At 43.2% G+C, this 19081-nt stretch overlaps 1 protein-coding gene across 3 annotated transcripts in view; it reads left to right on the top strand.

Moving 5' to 3' along the window:
- Window positions 1-562: 562 nt before the first annotated feature.
- The window catches only part of LOC111960096 (sodium/potassium/calcium exchanger 2-like), a 140829-nt gene continuing 122310 nt past the window's right edge, over window positions 563-19081 (top strand). For all 3 annotated transcript variants that reach the window (XM_070437768.1, XM_023982006.2, XM_023982005.2), the window contains exons 1-2: window positions 563-733; window positions 2855-3952. In XM_070437768.1, the coding sequence (XP_070293869.1) occupies window positions 3029-3952 (924 nt within the window). In that variant the 5' untranslated portion in view covers window positions 563-733; window positions 2855-3028. The remainder of the gene's footprint in view (window positions 734-2854; window positions 3953-19081) is intronic.

Genomic DNA, 19081 nt, shown 5'->3' with positions numbered 1-19081 from the left:
CAAATCCCACTGATTTCATAGAGCACACACTGTTTGACCTTGAAATCATGACTGCATTCCTTTATGGATCTTATGTCCCAAAATGCCCTGATGTTTTTCAACCTAGTGATAGACTAGGAGTGCTGATTTAGGATAAAGTCCCCCCCTCTTATTCCTTACGGTTTAAAAGGCTAACTTGATCCTAGCTCTTCCACTTTGTGAATAAGGCCCTGGTTAGGCTCCATTTGGGCGACTCCCCTTCTGTGACCTTCAAACCTTCTATCTATATATGAAGGATCATGTGTAGGCCATTAAGTAACATCATTGAATGTTATTTCAAACATGCACAAGTATATCCATCTATATCAGCCCTATCTGTATAGTTGAAATGGTGACATTGCTGTAACCACGGCAACTCCATCAAGGTCTAGTCTATCCTGTTATGGCATATGACGGCTTCCACTGTTGTAATCTATAACCTCCCTATTCACGTGGTTAGACCGACCCTACCTTAGGTTCCAGTCTTTTCTTTTAGATTAGCAAGGTCTTTTAGACTAGAATGATTTCTCAGTGAGATGGGAGGGAGGATGTTGAGGTGAGCGCAGCTTGCAACCAGTTTGTCGGGAGCTCCTCCTCAATCGTCGGATAGGGTATTAACATCACATTTGCTCAATGAGAGCAAGGGAACACAAGAGACGGAACCGAAATTCGACCTGGTGTGTTACGGTTGCCATTCTATTTACCTCTATATAAGGTAAGACATTCATAATTACTGACACATTTGTCAATTTTACGCGTTTTGCCTATTTTGCGCAAATGATGATAACTGAGTAGTCTACCCACTGGGCACAGACCCCAGTGCAATGTCTAGTTTTTATTTACATGTGGTTGAGTTGTCAACTAATGTGAATTCAAGGTTAAATCAACAACAACAAAAAAATATCCATGTCTTTGGATTTAGTTTAAAAGTCGGGGGAAAATACAAAATTCCCTTACATTTCCAAGTTGATTCAACGTCATCACATTGCATTTTTGGGGGGTTGAAATGACGTGGAAACAACATTGATTCAACCAGTTTGTGCACAGTCGGTAATAATCACGCAGCTTTGAAGTGTTATTGTTGTAAGGTTACGCGGCAGGGAGATTTTACTGCAGGACAGAGGCGCACGTTGCAACAGCCGTTTGTCAGCTCCTCATATAAATGAAGACATACTATGCGGATATTTCAATGCACGGTGTAGGCTACGCAAGAGAAGGCCAGTAGCCTATTTTTTTTGCGTTTAGGCTATTTCATTTAAACGCCAATAGCCGTTATTATTTTTTCTATTGTAAAAAATATTTAGATTTCCGTGACTCAAGTAGAATCTATGTCAGTTAACCACGTTTGCGACACAGAACAATTCTGCCCAACAAAAATGTTACATTCAGCCGAGAATAGATAGCCTAGCCTATGCAGAACAAACGCACAGATTATTTGCTTTGGCTACGTCTGATCTGCTTCAAACGCCGCAATCCAATCATATAGTAACTATAACCGTTATAAAGGTGCCATTGAAGTTCGTTTTTAGGTCTGGGGCATTTGGTGCATCACATACCGAGTAGGCCTATAATTTGGTGGAATTTGGTTATTTGCAACAATTCTACCGGGATACCATAACATTAGCAGGGCTAATCTTTATTATAAATATTTTCTAATGAATCCTCTCTATCTGAGTAGGCCAAATTGGTGAATTATTTCCACGTTTCACATACATAGCATGGTAACTACAGTACATACATTCCCGTCCCTATTAATATGTAGTATCATCTATATTTTTCAGAGGAAATAGGCGACCTGTTTTCCATGTTATTATTAGCCTTTATACAACTGGTGGGTCTAATCCTGAATGCTGGTTGGTTAAAACCGCATTCCAGCCGGTGTCTATTCCACAAATTACCATTTGACTGCGCAATCCACTGTCTCATCAACCCAGCCAGGACATGTATAAACTTGGTCTTCTCTGTAAAAGGCATCTAAACATTATCTCACATTTCTTTTAGCCTAACGTTTAGTTTTCAACAGCAGAGATTTGTATAAACCTTGCTGTCTGTCTCTCTGACATTTGCAACATTGTTTCAATATTCAAATTTGATCTCCAGCTGTCCCATAGTCATGAATGTGTCGGGAGTCGGACGAGGCAGCCAGGCATGCAGCTTTTCTCAGCCTGTCGAAATCATGAATCAGCTGGTATCATTTTTATGAATATATACAAAGAAATGTCAATTGAAAAAAGCTAAAACTAAACGAAGTGCAGCTAGTTTGCAGTGTTTCCAGCTTCAGTTTGAAGTGATTTGAATATGTTGGTAACTCGTTGTATAAAAGCGATAATGCCCTCAAAGCCGATGTTTGGAGGATATATTTTAGCTCGGTTTAAAAAAAAACACTGGCATCATCAAACACTGGCATTTCGGGCTTTATCACTTAAATATCTGGGTGTAATTTACAATGCATGTGACAAGCAATGATTAGTCTATTATGAATTCAAACATTTGAAGATTTTTTCTCAATGTTATTTGCTTGTTTCTGAAAAGATAAAGTAGGATATAGCTATTCCCTCAATTTCTCTGCCTCTGAACCCATGTATTGCCGGTATATTTGTATCATATCATAGGCCTTAATACCACAATGAAACATCAGAACATTGACATTTAAAAAAAATCTTCAAGGAAATTGGATATCCATGGTCAGGACTAGGCTACATTGTGGTGTTAAATCCACTACAGAATTGAGGTAGGCATGTGACAGCTAATAGTTTGTTGCTGTGTGTAAATTCTACATGTTGAAGCTTTCTCCTTTTCTTTTTCTCTTCAATTTCCCTTCAAATCTTGTTTTTAGAGGCTAATATGAAGACATCGTTTGGAAAGCCACACGCTGGAAAGCTTCAGGAATACTCCCATGTTGTTTGAAGCCCACGGCAGCACCATGCGTTGTGTCTGCTAACAAAAACTAGCTCATCCTCTTTCCAGCCAACCATTGAGAGTATAGAAACACACTCAGCACATCACAGTGATGGGTTTGGACCAACCCTGCTTGGATATGGTGGTGCAAAGGCCCTTTCTGGATGCAACGTGTAAGAGGCACCGCCACCAGAACCTGCTTAGAAAGCTGAGGCCCATACGAATCCTGGGTTTTGTGTTCAGCCTGGTAGCCATAAGCGCTATAAGCGCTATCTCCTTTTCCTTCAGCGCCTTGACATGGAGCTCAGGGAGCCACCCGGAGCTGCTCCTGCCTCAAGAGGCCCTCCTTCAGTCTGGTCCTGCTCCCCACAGGACTCTACTTTCCACTCAGCACCAGAGGGATCCCAATGTCTCAGCCAACATGCCCGTGGCCATGAGGTCTTCGGCAGACGGCAACGAGAGCCAGGGGGACTATCCCACGGACCTGTTCACTCTGGAAGAGAGGCGCCAGGGTGCTGTGGTGCTCCACATGTTTGGGATGCTGTACATGTTCATCTCTTTAGCCATTGTGTGTGATGAATTCTTCGTGCCCGCTCTGACAGTCATCACAGAGAAGCTGGCCATCTCTGATGACGTGGCGGGGGCCACCTTCATGGCGGCAGGCGGGTCGGCGCCCGAGCTTTTCACTTCTGTCATCGGCGTATTCATCTCCCACAGCAATGTGGGCATCGGAACCATTGTGGGCTCAGCTGTCTTCAACATTCTCTTCGTCATTGGAATGTGTGCCATCTTCTCCAGGGAGATCCTCAACCTCACCTGGTGGCCCCTCTTCCGTGACGTCTCTTTCTACATCATGGACCTGATCATGCTCATATGTTTCTTCCTGGATAACTACATCTCCTACTGGGAAAGTATTACTCTGCTCTCAGCCTATGCCACCTATGTGATCTTTATGAAGTTCAACAGCAATGTTGAGGGCTTTGTGAAAGGCTGCATGAACAAGAATCAAGTGGTGGAGGTGGAGGTTCAGCCGAAGGTGAGTCTATTTCCCTTCATATATTTTTCTTTATCTCTCTTTCCTCTCAGAGCTTCATCAACATTTCCTCTGCCTCCCTTTCTTTCAAATTAATGTGACCATTTCAATCTAGCGGTTAGAATCTCAGATCACAAGGGATTTAGTGCCTACCCTGGCGACGCTGGGCCAATTGTGCACCGCCCTATGGGACTCCCAATCACAGCCGGATGTGATGCAGCCTGGATTCGAACCACGTACTGCAGTGACGCCTCTTGTACTGAGATGCAGTGACTTAGGCCACTGCGCCACTCAGGAGACCCCTATGTTGTATCCCATAAAAAGTCAAGTCTATCCGTTGCCTGGTAACATACAGTATATAAATGAATTCAAATCGAAGTCAGTCGATTTTTGTATTTAATTGTTTCATTTAACCTTTATTTTAACAGGAAGACAAATGTGCCCTGTATATACAACATAAATATACATATTATACCCACAATATATACAGTACTCCCGAGTGGTGCTCTCGAGTGGCACAGCAGTCAAAGGCACTACATCTCAGTGCTAGAGGCATCACTACAGACCCTGGTGTGATTCCAGGCTGTATCACAACTGGCCGTGATTGGGAGTCCCATAGGGCGGCGCACAATTGGCTCAGTGTCATCCGGGTTACGGTTTGTCCGGGGTAGGCCGTCATTGTAAATAAGAATTTGTTCTTAACTGACTTGCCTTGTTAAATAAAGCTAAAAAAATATATACAGTACCAGTCAAAAGTTTAGACACACCTACTCATTCAAGGGGTTTTCTTTATTTTGACTATTTTCAACATTCAGAGGAGACTGCGTGAATCAGGCCTTCATGTTCGAATCAGGCCTTTAGCTCATAAATTCTTTGGTTACCACATGATTCCATATGTGTTATTTCATAGTTTTGATCTCTTCACTATTATTCTAGAAAATAGTAAAAATAAAGAAAAATCCCTAGAATGAGTAGGTGTATCCAAACTTTTGACTGGTACTGTATATGGCAGACATGCATAAAGATGGCAGCCCCACATGTACTTACCACAAATGCCTAATGTGCTAAGTTCACCGTATAATACAGTGTTCTCCATTACTCTTTTTTTGTACTTGCATTAGCATAGTAAACTTGATCCCAACTCTAGCTCAAAGATGGCAATAAAAAGTACATTGTGGTGATTTATTGGCACATTGAACCATGTCGCTATAGTTAATAAAGTCTGTGGGTAGTGCTAAAACAATGACGTCATATCTGAATTCCTCCATCTTTATACACCTTTGCCATCAGGAAGTGATTTGAATCTAACATTTAAAATGGAAAACATTTTAAAGAACTTTTTCTTTTCAGTTTATTAGGAAATAATTTAAAATTGTCCTTTTTTCACTTATTGAATTGGAATTTCAGGTTACTTCCTGAATTGACTGACTTGACTGACTCTATTTGGTTTCGATATTTATCCAATTTTGAGCTTGCCCAGTCCATGAACTTTAGTCAGCAGGTGTCGCTTGAATGCTTACCCTGTGCTCTGAAATGAAAACGTTATATTTCATAATACCTCTTTAAATTGTGCTCAATTACAGTGCCTTCGGAAAGTATTCAGACCCCTTGACTTTTTCCACATTTTGGTAGGTTAAAGCCTTATTCTAAAATGTATTAAATTGTTTTTTTTCCCTCAAATCTACACACACCACCCCATAATGACAAAGCAACAACAGGATTTTAGAAATGTTTGTTAATTTATATAAGTATTCAAACCCTTTACTCAGTACTTTGTTGAAGCACCTTTGGCAGTGATTACAGCCTCGAGGTTTCTTGGGCATGAAGCTTGGCACACCTGTATTTGGGGAGGTTCTCACATTCTTCTCTGCAAATCCTTTCAAGCTCGGTCAGGTTGGATGGGGATTGTTGTTGCACAGCTATTTGCAGGTCTCTCCAGAGATGTCAAATCAAATCAAATTTTATTGGTCACATACACGTGGTTAGCAGATGTTATTGCAAGTGTAGCGAAATGTTTGGGCTTCTAGTTCCAACAGTGCAGCAATATCAAGCATGTAATCTAACAGGTTGTTAGATTACATGTTTGATATTGCTGCACTGTTGGAACAAGAAGCCCAAGCATTTCGCTAAACTGAGCTCAGACTGTCCGCAATAGGCTGAGAGAGGCTGGACTGAGGGCTTGTAGTAAGGCAGGTCCTCACCAGACATCACCGGCAACAACGTCGCCTATGGGCACAAACCCACCAGCCATACTGCTCGTTCTGTGTGTGATTTCCTGCAAGACAGGAATGTCAGTGTTCTGCCATGGCCAGCGAAGAGCCCGGATCTCAATCCCATTGAGCACGACTGGGACCTGATGGATCGGAGGGTGAGGGCTAGTGTTCCTGGTGTAACACGGGCAGTTGTTGTTGTCATCCTGTACCTGTCCCGCAGGTGTGATGTTTGGATGTACTGATCCTGTGCAGGTGTTGTTACACGTGGTCTGCCACTGCGAGGATGATCAGCTGTCCATCCTGTCTCCCTGTAGTGCTGTTTTAGGCGTCTCACAGTACGGACATTGCAATTTATTGCCCTGGCCACATCTGCAGTCTTCATGCCTCCTTGCAGCATGCTTAAGGCACGTTCATGCAGATGAGCAGGGACCCTGGGCATCTTTCTTTTGGTGTTTTTTAGAGTCAGTAGAAAGGCCTCTTTGGTGTCCTAAGTTTTCATAACTGTAACCTTAATTGCCTACCGTCTGTAAGCTGTTAGTGTCTTAACGACTGTTCCACAGGTGCATGCTCATTTTTTTATGGTTCATTGAACAAGCATGMGAAACAGTGTTTAAACCCTTTACAATGAAGTGTTTAAACCCTTTACTTTTTATGAATTATCTTTGAAAGACAGGGTCCTGAAAAAAAGGACGTTTCCTTTTTTGCTGCGTTTACATATGAGATGAGTAATGCAGGACATGTAAACATTATTAAAGTAGGATTATTAAAGTGAATAGTGATACATTTATTAAAGTGGCCAATGATTTCAAGTCTGTATATAGGCAGCAGCCTCTCTGTTAGTAATGGTTGTTTAACAGTCTGATGGCCTTGATACAGAAGGTGTTTTTCAGTCTCTCGGTCCCAGCGTTGATGCACCTGTACTGCACCTGTACTCGCCTTCTGGATGGTAGCAGGGTGAACAGGCAGCGGATCGGGTGGGTGTTGTCCTTGATGTTCTATTTCGCCTTCCTGTGACATCAGGTGCTGTACGTGTCTTGGAGGACAGGTAGTTTGCCTGCTGTGATGCGTTGTGTAGACCGCACCACTCTCTGGAGAGCCTTGCGGTGCAGTTGTCGTACCAGGCGGTGATACAGCTCGACAGGAGGCTCTCAATTGTGCATCTGTAAAAGTTTGTGAGGGTTTTAGGTGACAAGCCAAATTTCTTCAGCCTCCTGATGTTGAAGAGGCGCTGTTGTGCCTTCTTCACCACACTGTCTGTGCGGGTGGACCATTTCAGTTTTTCCGTGATTGCTAATTTTGTCCGGGCGGCCAGCTCTAGGAGCAGTCTTGGTGGTTCCAAACTTCTTCCATTTAAGAATGATGGAGGCATTGTGTTTTTGGGGACCTTCAATGCTGCAGAAATTGTTTGGTACCCTTCCTCAGATCGGTGCCTCGACACAATCCTGCCTCGGAGCTCTACGGACAATTCCTCCGACCTCATGGCTTGATATTTGCTCTGACATGCACTGTCAATTGTGGGACCTTATATTGACAGGTGTGTGCCTTTCCAAATCATGTCCAATCAATTGAATTGACCACAGGTGGACTCCAATCAAGTTGTAGAAACATCTCAAGGATAATCGGTGGAAACAGGACGCACCTGAGCTAAATTTCAAGCCTCATAGCAAAGGGTCTGAATACTTATTTAAGTAAGGTATTTCTGTTTATTTGTAGTACATTTGCAAAAATGTCCCCCAAAAACTTCGCTTTGTCATTATGGGTTATTGTGTGTAAATTGATGAGGATTGGTTTTTATTTAATCAATTTTAGAATATAGCTTTAACGTAACAAAATGTGGAAAAAGTCAAGGGGTCTGAATACTTTCCAAAGGCACTATATATGGCTTTACATGCTGTACTCAATTGAATACACCATTTTCTGAGTGGGATTTCAAGTAGTTTTAGAGTTATGATCAATTGTAGAACCAATACGGATTTTGTGTTAAACGCTCTACAACAAAGCTTTCTTAGTGTCCATCAGGCTTTCTCTACCCTTCACCTTGTTCTGAACACCTCCAAAAAAAGGTAATGTGGTTTTGTAAGAAGAATGCCCTTCTCCCCACAGTTGTGATTACTACTTGAGGTAGTCACTTCATACAAGTACTCGGGAGTATGGCTAGACGGTACACTGTCTTTCTCTCAGCACATATCAAGGTTTCTTCTATCGTAATCGCTCCTCTTTCACCCCAGCTGCCAAACTAACCCTGATTCAGATGACCATCCTACCCATGCTAGATTACGGAGACGTAATTTATAGATAGGCAGGTAAAGGTGCTCTTGAGCGGTTAGATGTTCTTTACAATTCGGCTTTCAGATTTGCCACCATTGCTCCTTATTGGACACATCACTGCACTCTATACTCTTCTGTAAACTGGTCATCTCTGTATACCCGTCCCAAGACCCACTGGTTGATGCTTATTTATAAAACCCTCTTAGGCCTCACCCCCATATCTGAGATATCTACTGCAACCCTCATCCTCCACATACAACACCCGTTCTGCCAGTCACATTCTGTTAAAGGTCCCCGAAGCACACACATCCCTGGGTCTCTCGTCTTTTCAGTTCCATGCAGCTAGCGACTGGAACGAGCTGCAACAAACACTCAAACTGGACAGTTTTATATAAATCTCTTCATTCAAGGACTCCATCATGGACACTTTTACTGACAGTTGTGGCTGCTTTGCGTGATGTATTGTTGTCTCTACCTTCTTGCCCTTTGTGCTGTTGTCTGTGCCAATAATGTTTGTACCCTGTTTTGTGCTGCTACCATGTTGTTGCCATCTTATGTTGCTACCATGATGTGTTGTCATGTTTTGCTGCTATGTTGTTGTCTTAGGTACCTCTTTCTGTAGTGTCTCTCTTCTCGTGATGTGTGTTTTGTCCTATATTTTTATTTAATTCATTTTTATTTTTAATCCCAGCCCCCGTCCCCGCATTTTTTTCACTCAAATTACGCAACACAGTCTCCACTTTTTTCGTCTTTCTTTTTCTGATTTTTCATTTAATTACTACAGCCTGTACCAACCTTCTTGTAAAATAATGACATATTTAGCTTTTTCTACAACAAAATAAAGCAGTTTTTCCTCCACATTCCTCTAGGGACATGACACGACAAAAAGTTTCTCAGGTGTTTTCAGACTTCAAAAGTGTTTTTCTGTTGAGATGACACTAGCCTGCGTCATCCAAGCTGCCATAAAGTGTTCCTTTTTGGGATTAATAAAAATGTCAGTATCATTCCAGGTTAAGCTGGACATGTGTCCCAGTTTGACAGACAAATCCCTGAAAATGTAAGGAATCCCTACAAACCATACTTCAAAGTATGGTCTGGTTTGAAAAGGTAATTCAGATATCCAAAATATGTTGGATCTCAGTCGTATGATAAATAACACCTATTAGGAGACCTTTACTGTGAAAAACCTTAAACCAGTATTAATACCTTCCGCATGATGATTACAAGCCTCATTGCAAGGAGGATCGGTACCTGTACACAGACTTGCTACTGTGGTACAATGGTCTTATTCCATCTGTCTCTCAGACATTCTCATTAAGAAATTCTAAGAAGCTTGAAATACTCCCTCAAGTTAAATTATGCTGTAAAATATTTTTGGTTTATTCACAAAGAATGACTGGTATCTTCCTTGTGATACATGTATGTATAAGAAATCCATTGATTCAAAGCATTACTTCACAGAGTATAGAATGCTATCCTCAATGACACTGGAGGGCAAAGGGAATATAATTCCAGAGCAATTTGATACCGTTGTTGAGATTATCCTGATGGATTTAGGTTACTTTGTGACACGAGATGGAAATTAATTTTGGTGATACTATCTCAGAAATCTGTATTTTAAAACTAATTCAGGATTTACTTTAAGTACATAAAGGATATTTCATCATAGGTCACATAATACCGGGAATTGAACATCCAAGAGACTGAAAGATTTGCATAGCTTTCAAGGAAGTGAGAATCTAAAAACAATGCTTTCAAAATGTAAAGATGTCTTGAATTTGTATTTTGGACTCTGGCTGCTTCTAATGAGGGAAATAAACCTCATAAAATTACAACAGGGAGTTCCAGAGCAAAGAGGAGATTTGAATGACCTTGAGCTGCAATGCATGCTGAGCACCCGAATAAGACTACTGGAGAAAATAACAGAAAAACAAATAAGAAAAGGAGGGAGACCGATAAATCGATCAACCTTGCGTGTGTCTGCTCTCAGCTCCACATCTCTGTCATCGCACATTTAAGTCTTTCCTATCACAGTCTGCTGAGTAATGCCCCCCCCCCCCCGGCTACAGACCAACGTGTAGGAAAAGGGAACAGAAGATACCTAGTCAATTGTACAACTCAAAGAATTCAGCTGAAATATGTTTTCCGCATTTAACCCAACCTCTCTGAATCAGAGAGGTGTGGTGGGCTGCCTTAATCGACATCCACGTCATCGGCGCCTGGGGAACAGTGGGTTAACGTCCTTGCTCAGGGGCAGAATGACAGATTTGATCCTGAATGTGAGAATCTCTCTTATGTTTATAATTTTACATTTGACATATTTCTTTGCTTCATTATATAGCTGTAGGTATTTGTGATATGATCAACTGTAGTTGTATTTTGATGTTACAGTGGATATGAGCTATCATGTAGCATTTTATTTTAACATGATGGCGCCGACGGAGATGGCAGCAGCGTGACTAGCTATTTTTTACGTTATTAGCTCAGGAATCATTTTGTGTCGGGAAGAACTATTAGATATTAAAGCGGCGGTAACGCACCAGAACCTCCAGCATTACGACCAGGATTACGACTTCCCTGGAGCGGATCCTTTATTTGCTCTCCCCAGAGCAATTTAACTTATTTCAGAGGCTGACCCAAAACAACGCTGGCAGAGAAGAGGTACTCGAGGTGGTCTTCTTGTCCGACTTAGGAAGAAGGCACACCACCCACCACTCCTGAGTGTTTTACTCGCTAATGTACAATATCAAATCAAATCAAATCAAGTTTATTTTATATAGCCCTTCGTACATCAGCTAATATCTCGGAAGTGCTGTACAGAAACCCAGCCTAAAACCCCAAACAGCAAGCAATGCAGGTGTAGAAGCACGGTGGCTAGGAAAAACTCCCTAGAAAGGCCAAAACCTAGGAAAAAACCTAGAGAGGAACCAGGCTATGAGGGGTGGCCAGTCCTCTTCTGGCTGTGCCGGGTGGAGATTATAACAGAACATGGCCAAGATGTTCAAAATGTTCATAAGTGACAAGCATGGTCAAATAATAATCAGGAATAAATGTCAGTTGGCTTGTTTCATAGCCCGATCATAAGAGTTTAAAACAGCAGTGTCGGGACAGGTAGGGGGTTCGGATAACGCAGGACGAGAACAGTTGAAAACTGGAACAGCAGCAAGAGCCAGGGTGGATGGGGAGCAGGCAAGGAGTCATCATGCCGGTAGTCCTGACGTATGTGTCCTAGGGCTCAGTCCTCCGAGAGAGAGAAGAAAGAAGAGAAGGAGAGAATTAGAGAGAGCGCAAGATTTTGAAAAGTGTTCATATAATGACAAGCATGGCTCAAATAATAGATCAGGAATAATGTCAGTTGGCTTTTCATAGCCGAATCATTTAAGAGTTGAAAGCAAGCAAGGTTCTAGGGACATGGTAGGGTTCCAGGCGCAGGCAGAACAGTTGAAACTGGAACAGCAACAAGGCCAGGTCGGACTGGGAGACGCAAGGAGTGCATCATGGCGGTTCCTGACGTATGGTCTAGGGCTCAGGTTCTCCGAGAGAGAGAAAGAAAAGAGAAGGAGAGAATTAAGAGGAGAGCATACTTAAATCACACAGGACACTGATAAAGACAGAGGAGAAGTACTCAGATATAAACACGACCCTAGCCCCCGAACATAAACTACTGCAGCATAAATACTGGAGCTGAGACAGGAGGGTCAGGAGAACACGTGCCTCACCGATGATACCCCGAAGGGCCAAACAGGAAGATATAACCCACCCACTTTGCCAAGACACGCGCCCCGCATCCACTTAAGGGGATAGTCTCAGCCACCAACTACAATCCTGAACAAGCCGAGTATAGCCCACAAAGATACTCACACAGCAGCATAACAAGGGGGGTGCGCCACCCAGACAGGAACACGTCAGTAATCACCCACTCAAGTGCCGATCCCCTCCTAGGACGGCATGAAAGAGCACAGTAAGCCATGACTCAGCCCCTGTAATAGGGTTAGAGCAGAGACCAGTGGATGGGAGGGGACCGGCCAGGCATAGACAGAAAGGGCGGTCGTTCTGCTCCAGAGCCTTTTCTGCACCTCCACTCCTGGGCCAGACTACACTCAATCATATGACACCTACTGAAGAGATAAGTCTTCAAGTAAGACTTAAAGGTTGAGACCGGAGTCTGCGTCTCTCACATGGGTAGGCAGACCATTCCATAAAAATGGAGATCTATAGGAGAAAGCCCTGCTCCCGCTGTTTGCTTAGAAAATTCTAGGGACAATTAGGAGGCCTGCATCTGTGACCGTAGCGTACGTATAGGTATGTACGGCAGGACCAATCGGAAAGAAATAGGTAGGAGCAAGCCCATGTAACGCTTTAATAGGTTAAACAGTAAAACCTTGAAATCAGCCCTTGCCTTAACAGGAAGCCAGTGTAGGGAAGCTCACCTGGAGTAATATGATCAAATTTCTGGTTCTAGGCAGAATTCTAGTCAGGATCTCAATATCCGGGTAATAAAGTTGATGAGCTAAGGCGCGAGTTTCTTTAGGAGACACCAGGGATTGTACATACTCTGCTTTCACAGAAACATGGCTCTTCTCGGATATACTGCTCTGATCTGGTATAAGCCACGTTGGGTTCTCAGTGACATTGCGCCGACAGGAACAAACATCTCTCCGGGAACACAAGGGGTGGAGTAAGTAGTTTATGATTAACGACTATGTGTACTGGCTAACAAACAGGAGGAACTAAAGTCCTTCTGTTCCTCCGACCTAGAATATCTCAATCAAATGCCACATGTACTATCATCCAAGCCGAATTTGTCAATAAAGCCACAGTGGTCTATCCCTCCCCAAGTGGATACCCACGACGGCCTTTAAAGAACTTCACTGGACCCTTTATGCAAATACTGGAACCCACATATCCGAGGCTGCATTATTGTGCCGGGGATTTAACAAAGCAAATTGGAGGAAAAGCTCCCAAAATCTCAACATATGATGTTGTACTCAATGCTTGGCAAAACCGCTCAACCATTGCTAACATGCGCCAGAACATATAAGCCATCCCGCCGCCCTCCATTCGGCAGATGCGGACATGTCCACTTGCCCTCCCCTATTTGCATAGGCCACCAACTCAAACAGGAAGCACCCGGTGTGAGACTATTCGCAACACGGTCTGAAACAACGGGAATCAACCTCAAGATGTCTTGATCACGTGGACTGGGATATTCAGAAGTAGCTTCAGAAACTGTACATATCCTATGTGTCACGAAATCGTGGCTGAATGACGAATGGATTGTCCAGCTATGTGGGATATAACGGCCTGCACCGGCAAGATAGAACATGCACACTCCGGTAAGACGAGGGGGGGGGGGGGGGGGGGGGGGGGGGGGGGGGGGGGGGGGGGGGGGGGGGGGGGGGGGGGGGGGGGGGGTCTGTCTGTGCATATCTGTAAACACAGCTGGTGCACAAAAACTGGAAGTCTCTAGATTTTGCTCGCCTGAAGTAGAGTATATTGTGATAAATAGCAGGCCACACTACTTGCCTATAGAGTTTTCAGGGATACTTTTCGTGGCTGTTTATTTACCACCACAGACAGTTGCTGGCACTAAGACCGCACTCATAAGCACTGTATAAGAAAAAAAGCAAACAGGAAACCACTCACCCAGAGGCGGTGCTCCTAGTGGCCGGAGACTTTAATGCAGGGAAACTTAACTCAGTTCTACCAAATTTCCATCAACATGTTAAATGTGCAACCAGAGGGAAAAAAATTCTAGATCAACCTGTACTTCACGCACAGAGACGCGTACAAAGCTCTCCCTCGCCCTCCATTTGGTAAATCCGACCACAACTCTATCCTCCTGATTCCTGCTTACAAGCTAAAATTAAAGCAGGAAGCACGAATGACTCAGTCTATAAAAAGGTGGTCAGATGAAGCAGATACTAAACCACAGGACTGTTTTGCTATCACAGACTGGAACATGTTCCGGGATTCTTTGTGTTCTTGGGCACAAAGGCAACCAAAGGCAACCAGCCTAAATGACTACAGACCCGTAACACTCACGGACTATTTGCATTATGTGTCCCCCCAACCCCTCTTTTTACGCTGCTGCTACTCTCTGTTTATCATAATTGCATAGTCACTTTAACTATACATTCATGTACATACTACCTCAATTGGGCCAACCAACCAGTGCTCTCGCACATTGGCTAACCGGGTTATCTGCATTGTGTCCCACCCACCACCCGCCAACACCCTCTTTTGCGCTACTGCTACTCTCTGTTCATCATATATGCATAGTCACTTTAACCATATCTACATGTACATGTACACGATGGCATTGTGGAGTACACCACATCAGTCACTGGCTTTATCAATAAGTGCATCAAGGACGTCATTCCCACAGTGACTGTACGTACAAACCCCAACCAGAAGCCATGGATTACAGGCAACATTCGCACTGAGCTAAAGGATAGAGCTGCCGCTTTCAAAGTGCGGGACTCTGACCCGGAAGCTTTCAAGAAATCCTGCTATGCCCTGCGACGAACCATCAAACAGGCAAAACGTCAATACAGGGCTAAGATTGAATCATATTACACCGGCTCTGACGCTCGTCTTATGTGGCAGAGCTTGAAAACTATTACAGACTACAAAGGGAAGCACAGCCGCGAGCTGCCCAGTGACACGAGCGTACCAGATGAGCTAAATCACTTCTATGCTCACTTCGAGGCAAGCAACACTGAGGCATGCATGAGAGCATCAGCTGTTCCGGATGACTGTGTGATGACGCTCTCCGTAGCCGACGTGAGTAAGACCTTTAAACAGGTCAACATACACAAGGCTGCGGGCCCAGACGGATTACCAAGACGTGTGCTCCGGGCATGTGCTGAGCAACTGGCAGGTGTCTTCACTGACATTTTCAACATGTCCCTGATTGAGTCTGTAATACAAACATGTTTTAAGCAGACCACCATAGTCCCTGTGCCCAAGAACACAAAGGCAACCAGCCTAAATGACTACAGACCCGTAACACTCACGTTCGTAGCCATGAAGTGCTTTAAAAGGTTGGTAATGGCTCACATCAACACCATTATCCCAGAAACCCTAGACCCACTCCAATTTGCATACCGCCCAAACAGATCCACAGATGATGCAATTTCTATTGCACTCCACACTGCCCTTTCCCACCTGGACGAAAGGAACACTTATGTGAGAATGCTATTCATTGACTACAGCTCAGCTTTCAACACCATAGTACTCTCAAAGCTCATCACTAAGCTAAGGATCCTGGGACTAAACACCTCCCTCTGCAACTGGATCCTGGACTTCCAGACGGGCCGCCCCCAGGTGGTGAGGGTAGGTAGCAACACATCTGGCATGCTGATCCTCAACACTGGAGCTCCCCAGGGGTGTGTGCTCAGTCCCCTCCTGTACTCACTGTTCACCCATGACTGCATGGCCAGGCACAACTCCAACACCATCATTAAGTTTGCAGACGACACAACAGTGGTAGGCCTGATCACCGACAACGATGAGACAGCCTATAGGGAGGAGGTCAGAGACCTGGCTGGGTGGTGCCAAAATAACAACCTATCCCTCAACGTAACCAAGACTAAGGAGATGATTGTGGACTAGAGGAAAAGGAGGACCGAGCACGCCCCCATTCTCGTCGATGGGGCTGTAGTGGAGCAGGTTGAGAGCTTCAAGTTCCTTGGTGTCCACATCACCAACAAACTAGAATGGTCCAAACACACCAAGACAATCGTGAAGAGGGCACGACAAAGCCTATTTCCCCTCAGGAAACTAAAAAGATTTGGCATGGGTCCTCAGATCCTCAAAAGGTTCTACAGCTGCAACATCGAGAGCATCCTGACTGGTTGCATCACTGCCTGGTACAGTAATTGCTCGGCCTCTGACCGCAAGGCACTACAGAGGGTAGTGTGAACGGCCCAGTACATCACTGGGGCTAAGCTGCCTGCCATCCAGGACCTCTACACCAGGCGGTGTCAGAGGAAGTCCCTAAAAATTGTCAAAGACCCCAGCCACCCCAATCATAGACTGTTCTCTCTACTGCCGCATGGCAAGCGGTACCGGAGTGCCAAGTCTAGGACTTAAAGGCTTCTCAACAATTTTTACCCCCAAGACTCCTGAACTGGTAATCAAATGGCTACCCGGACTATTTGCATTATGTTCCCCCCCCCAACCCCTCTTTTTACGCTGCTGCTACTCTCTGTTTATCACAATTGCATAGTCACTTTAACTATACATTCATGTACATACTACCTCAATTGGGCCAACCAACCAGTGCTCTCGCACATTGGCTAACCGGGCTATCTGCATTGTGTCCCACCCACCACCCGCCAACACATAGTTGCATAGTCACTTTAACCATATCTACATGTACACACTACATCAATCAGCCTGACTAACCGGTGTCTGTATGTAGCCTCGCTACTTGTATAGCCACGTTATTGTATATAGCCTGTCTTTTTACTGTTGTTTTATTTCTTAACTTACCTATTGTTCACCTAATACCTTTTTTGCACTATTGGTTAGAGCCTTTAAGTAAGCATTTCACTGTAAGGTCTGTTGCATTCGGCGCACGTTACAGATTTGATTTGAAATAATATCGACACATATACGGTGAATGAGTTAATCAGGAAATGCATAAGAGATGTTGTACCCACCGGGACTATTAAAACCAACCCTAACTAGAAACCGTGGATAGATGGGAGCATTCGCGCAAAACTGAAAGCGCGAACCACCGCATTTAACCAGGGCAAGAAACTGGGAATATGGAAGAATACAAACAATGTAGTTATTCCATCTGTAAAGCAATCAAGCAGGCTAAACGTCGTTAAACCTTTAGTTTAGAAGACCTGCATATACAGTGCATTCGGAAAGTATTCAGACCCCTTGACTTTTCCCACATTTTGTTACGTTACAGTCTTATTTTAAAATTGATTAAATAGTTTTTTTCCCTCATCAATCTACACACTATACCCCATAATGTCAAAGAAAAAACAAATTTTTGCAAATGTATTAATAATAAAAAACTGAAATATCACATTTACTAACAGGTGCCCTTCTTTGCGAGGAATTGGAAAATCTACCTGGTCTTTGTCATTGAATCTGTGCTTGATATTCATTGCTGGACCGAGGAACCCTACAGATAATTGTATGTGTGGGGGTACAGAGAAGAGGTAGTCATTAAAAAATCCTGTTAAACACCGTTATTGGGTACATTTTTACCCCTAAAGTTATTTAGGCTTGCCAGAACAAAGGGATAGAATACTTATTGACTGAAGACATTTCAGCTTTACATTTGTTGTACACATTTCTAAAAACATACTGTAAATCCACTCTGACATTATGGGTTATTGTGTGTAGATCAGTGACACAAAATCTAAATTTAAACGATTTAAAATTTGTGCTGTAACGTAACAAAATGTTTAAAAAGTCAAGGGATGTGAATACTTTCTGAAGGCACTGTATAAGGGTGATATCAACATGTCATTAAATCGGGTGATTTACAGATTGTGGCATAAGTCTTTTTGCCAACCTTTATAGTATGTCATTTTCTTTTAAATTATGTGAATCATTGATGTAGGCCGTATAAGGTCTTATGGAAACTTTGTAGATTTTTAAGATACATTTTGTACTGAATCTGAAGGTCAGTCCGAGATGTATTTGAGATTTTCAAACTATTTAAGTACGTATATTATGCCCGTTTGTGTAAAGTGAGGAAGTCCAGTGTTCATTTTACACCAATATTGTTTTGTTTCTATAGTCAGGTTTCCATCCAATTGGCGACAGATTTTCATGTGAATATAAAAAATCCACATACAGAAAATATGCGCATTTTCCCACCACTGGTGTTTCCACCAAACTGACGTATTGTGGATAAAAATCAGTACGTGATGACATAGTACTTTTTTGCAGTCAAGCATCGTTCATCATGTCACCAGAATAAGACCCTCAATATTTATTGGAAAGGAGCATCAAGCTCACCCCCGTGTGAAGTTCATCCTAACTTTATTAATCTGTAGCCTAATAAACTGCGTGGCTTCCCGAGTCGTAGGGGGAGGATCATACACTATATAATCTTGTGACTCCAAGTTTACTTCGATATGATGATTATTATATCAATATTTGCGCATAAAGGAGTTTCCGCTGCCATTTCTCGCATAATTAATTTCACATACACAAGAAGATCCCACGATGTCGAAGAACAAATGATCTGTCGGCATATATAAAATTGTACCAAAACTTCCTGTTTCCATCACAGCTGTTGTGATTTTTTTTAAATACGGTATGACTTTACCGTATTAACTTGACTGTGCACATTGCTCTAGGTCTACGTTCATGAAATTGAGAAAACCAGCTGTCGTTGTCGATTACAAGACGAGTCAGCTATGCAACTCAATTTAGCCCTGAGGGTCAATACTTCAAACTCAAACTGTCTGTTCCCAGTTCTGCTTTGTGCTTGCCTTTGCAAAAGCTCTACATTGGTCATCAGTTGGGCCCCCTGCGGTGTTTTAACCAACTAAGGGTGCTATTCATACGTACTGTATCTATCAGTATTGTTCTGTTTCCCTGCTTCATAAAAAGTTATCCATGAAACACTATCAACCTTGTTAACAAAACTATACAATATATACTGTAGATG

Source organism: Salvelinus sp. IW2-2015, linkage group LG37 (assembly GCF_002910315.2).
Source record: "Salvelinus sp. IW2-2015 linkage group LG37, ASM291031v2, whole genome shotgun sequence".
Taxonomy (NCBI): domain Eukaryota; kingdom Metazoa; phylum Chordata; class Actinopteri; order Salmoniformes; family Salmonidae; genus Salvelinus; species Salvelinus sp. IW2-2015.
This window is presented reverse-complemented; position numbering and strand designations above follow the sequence as displayed.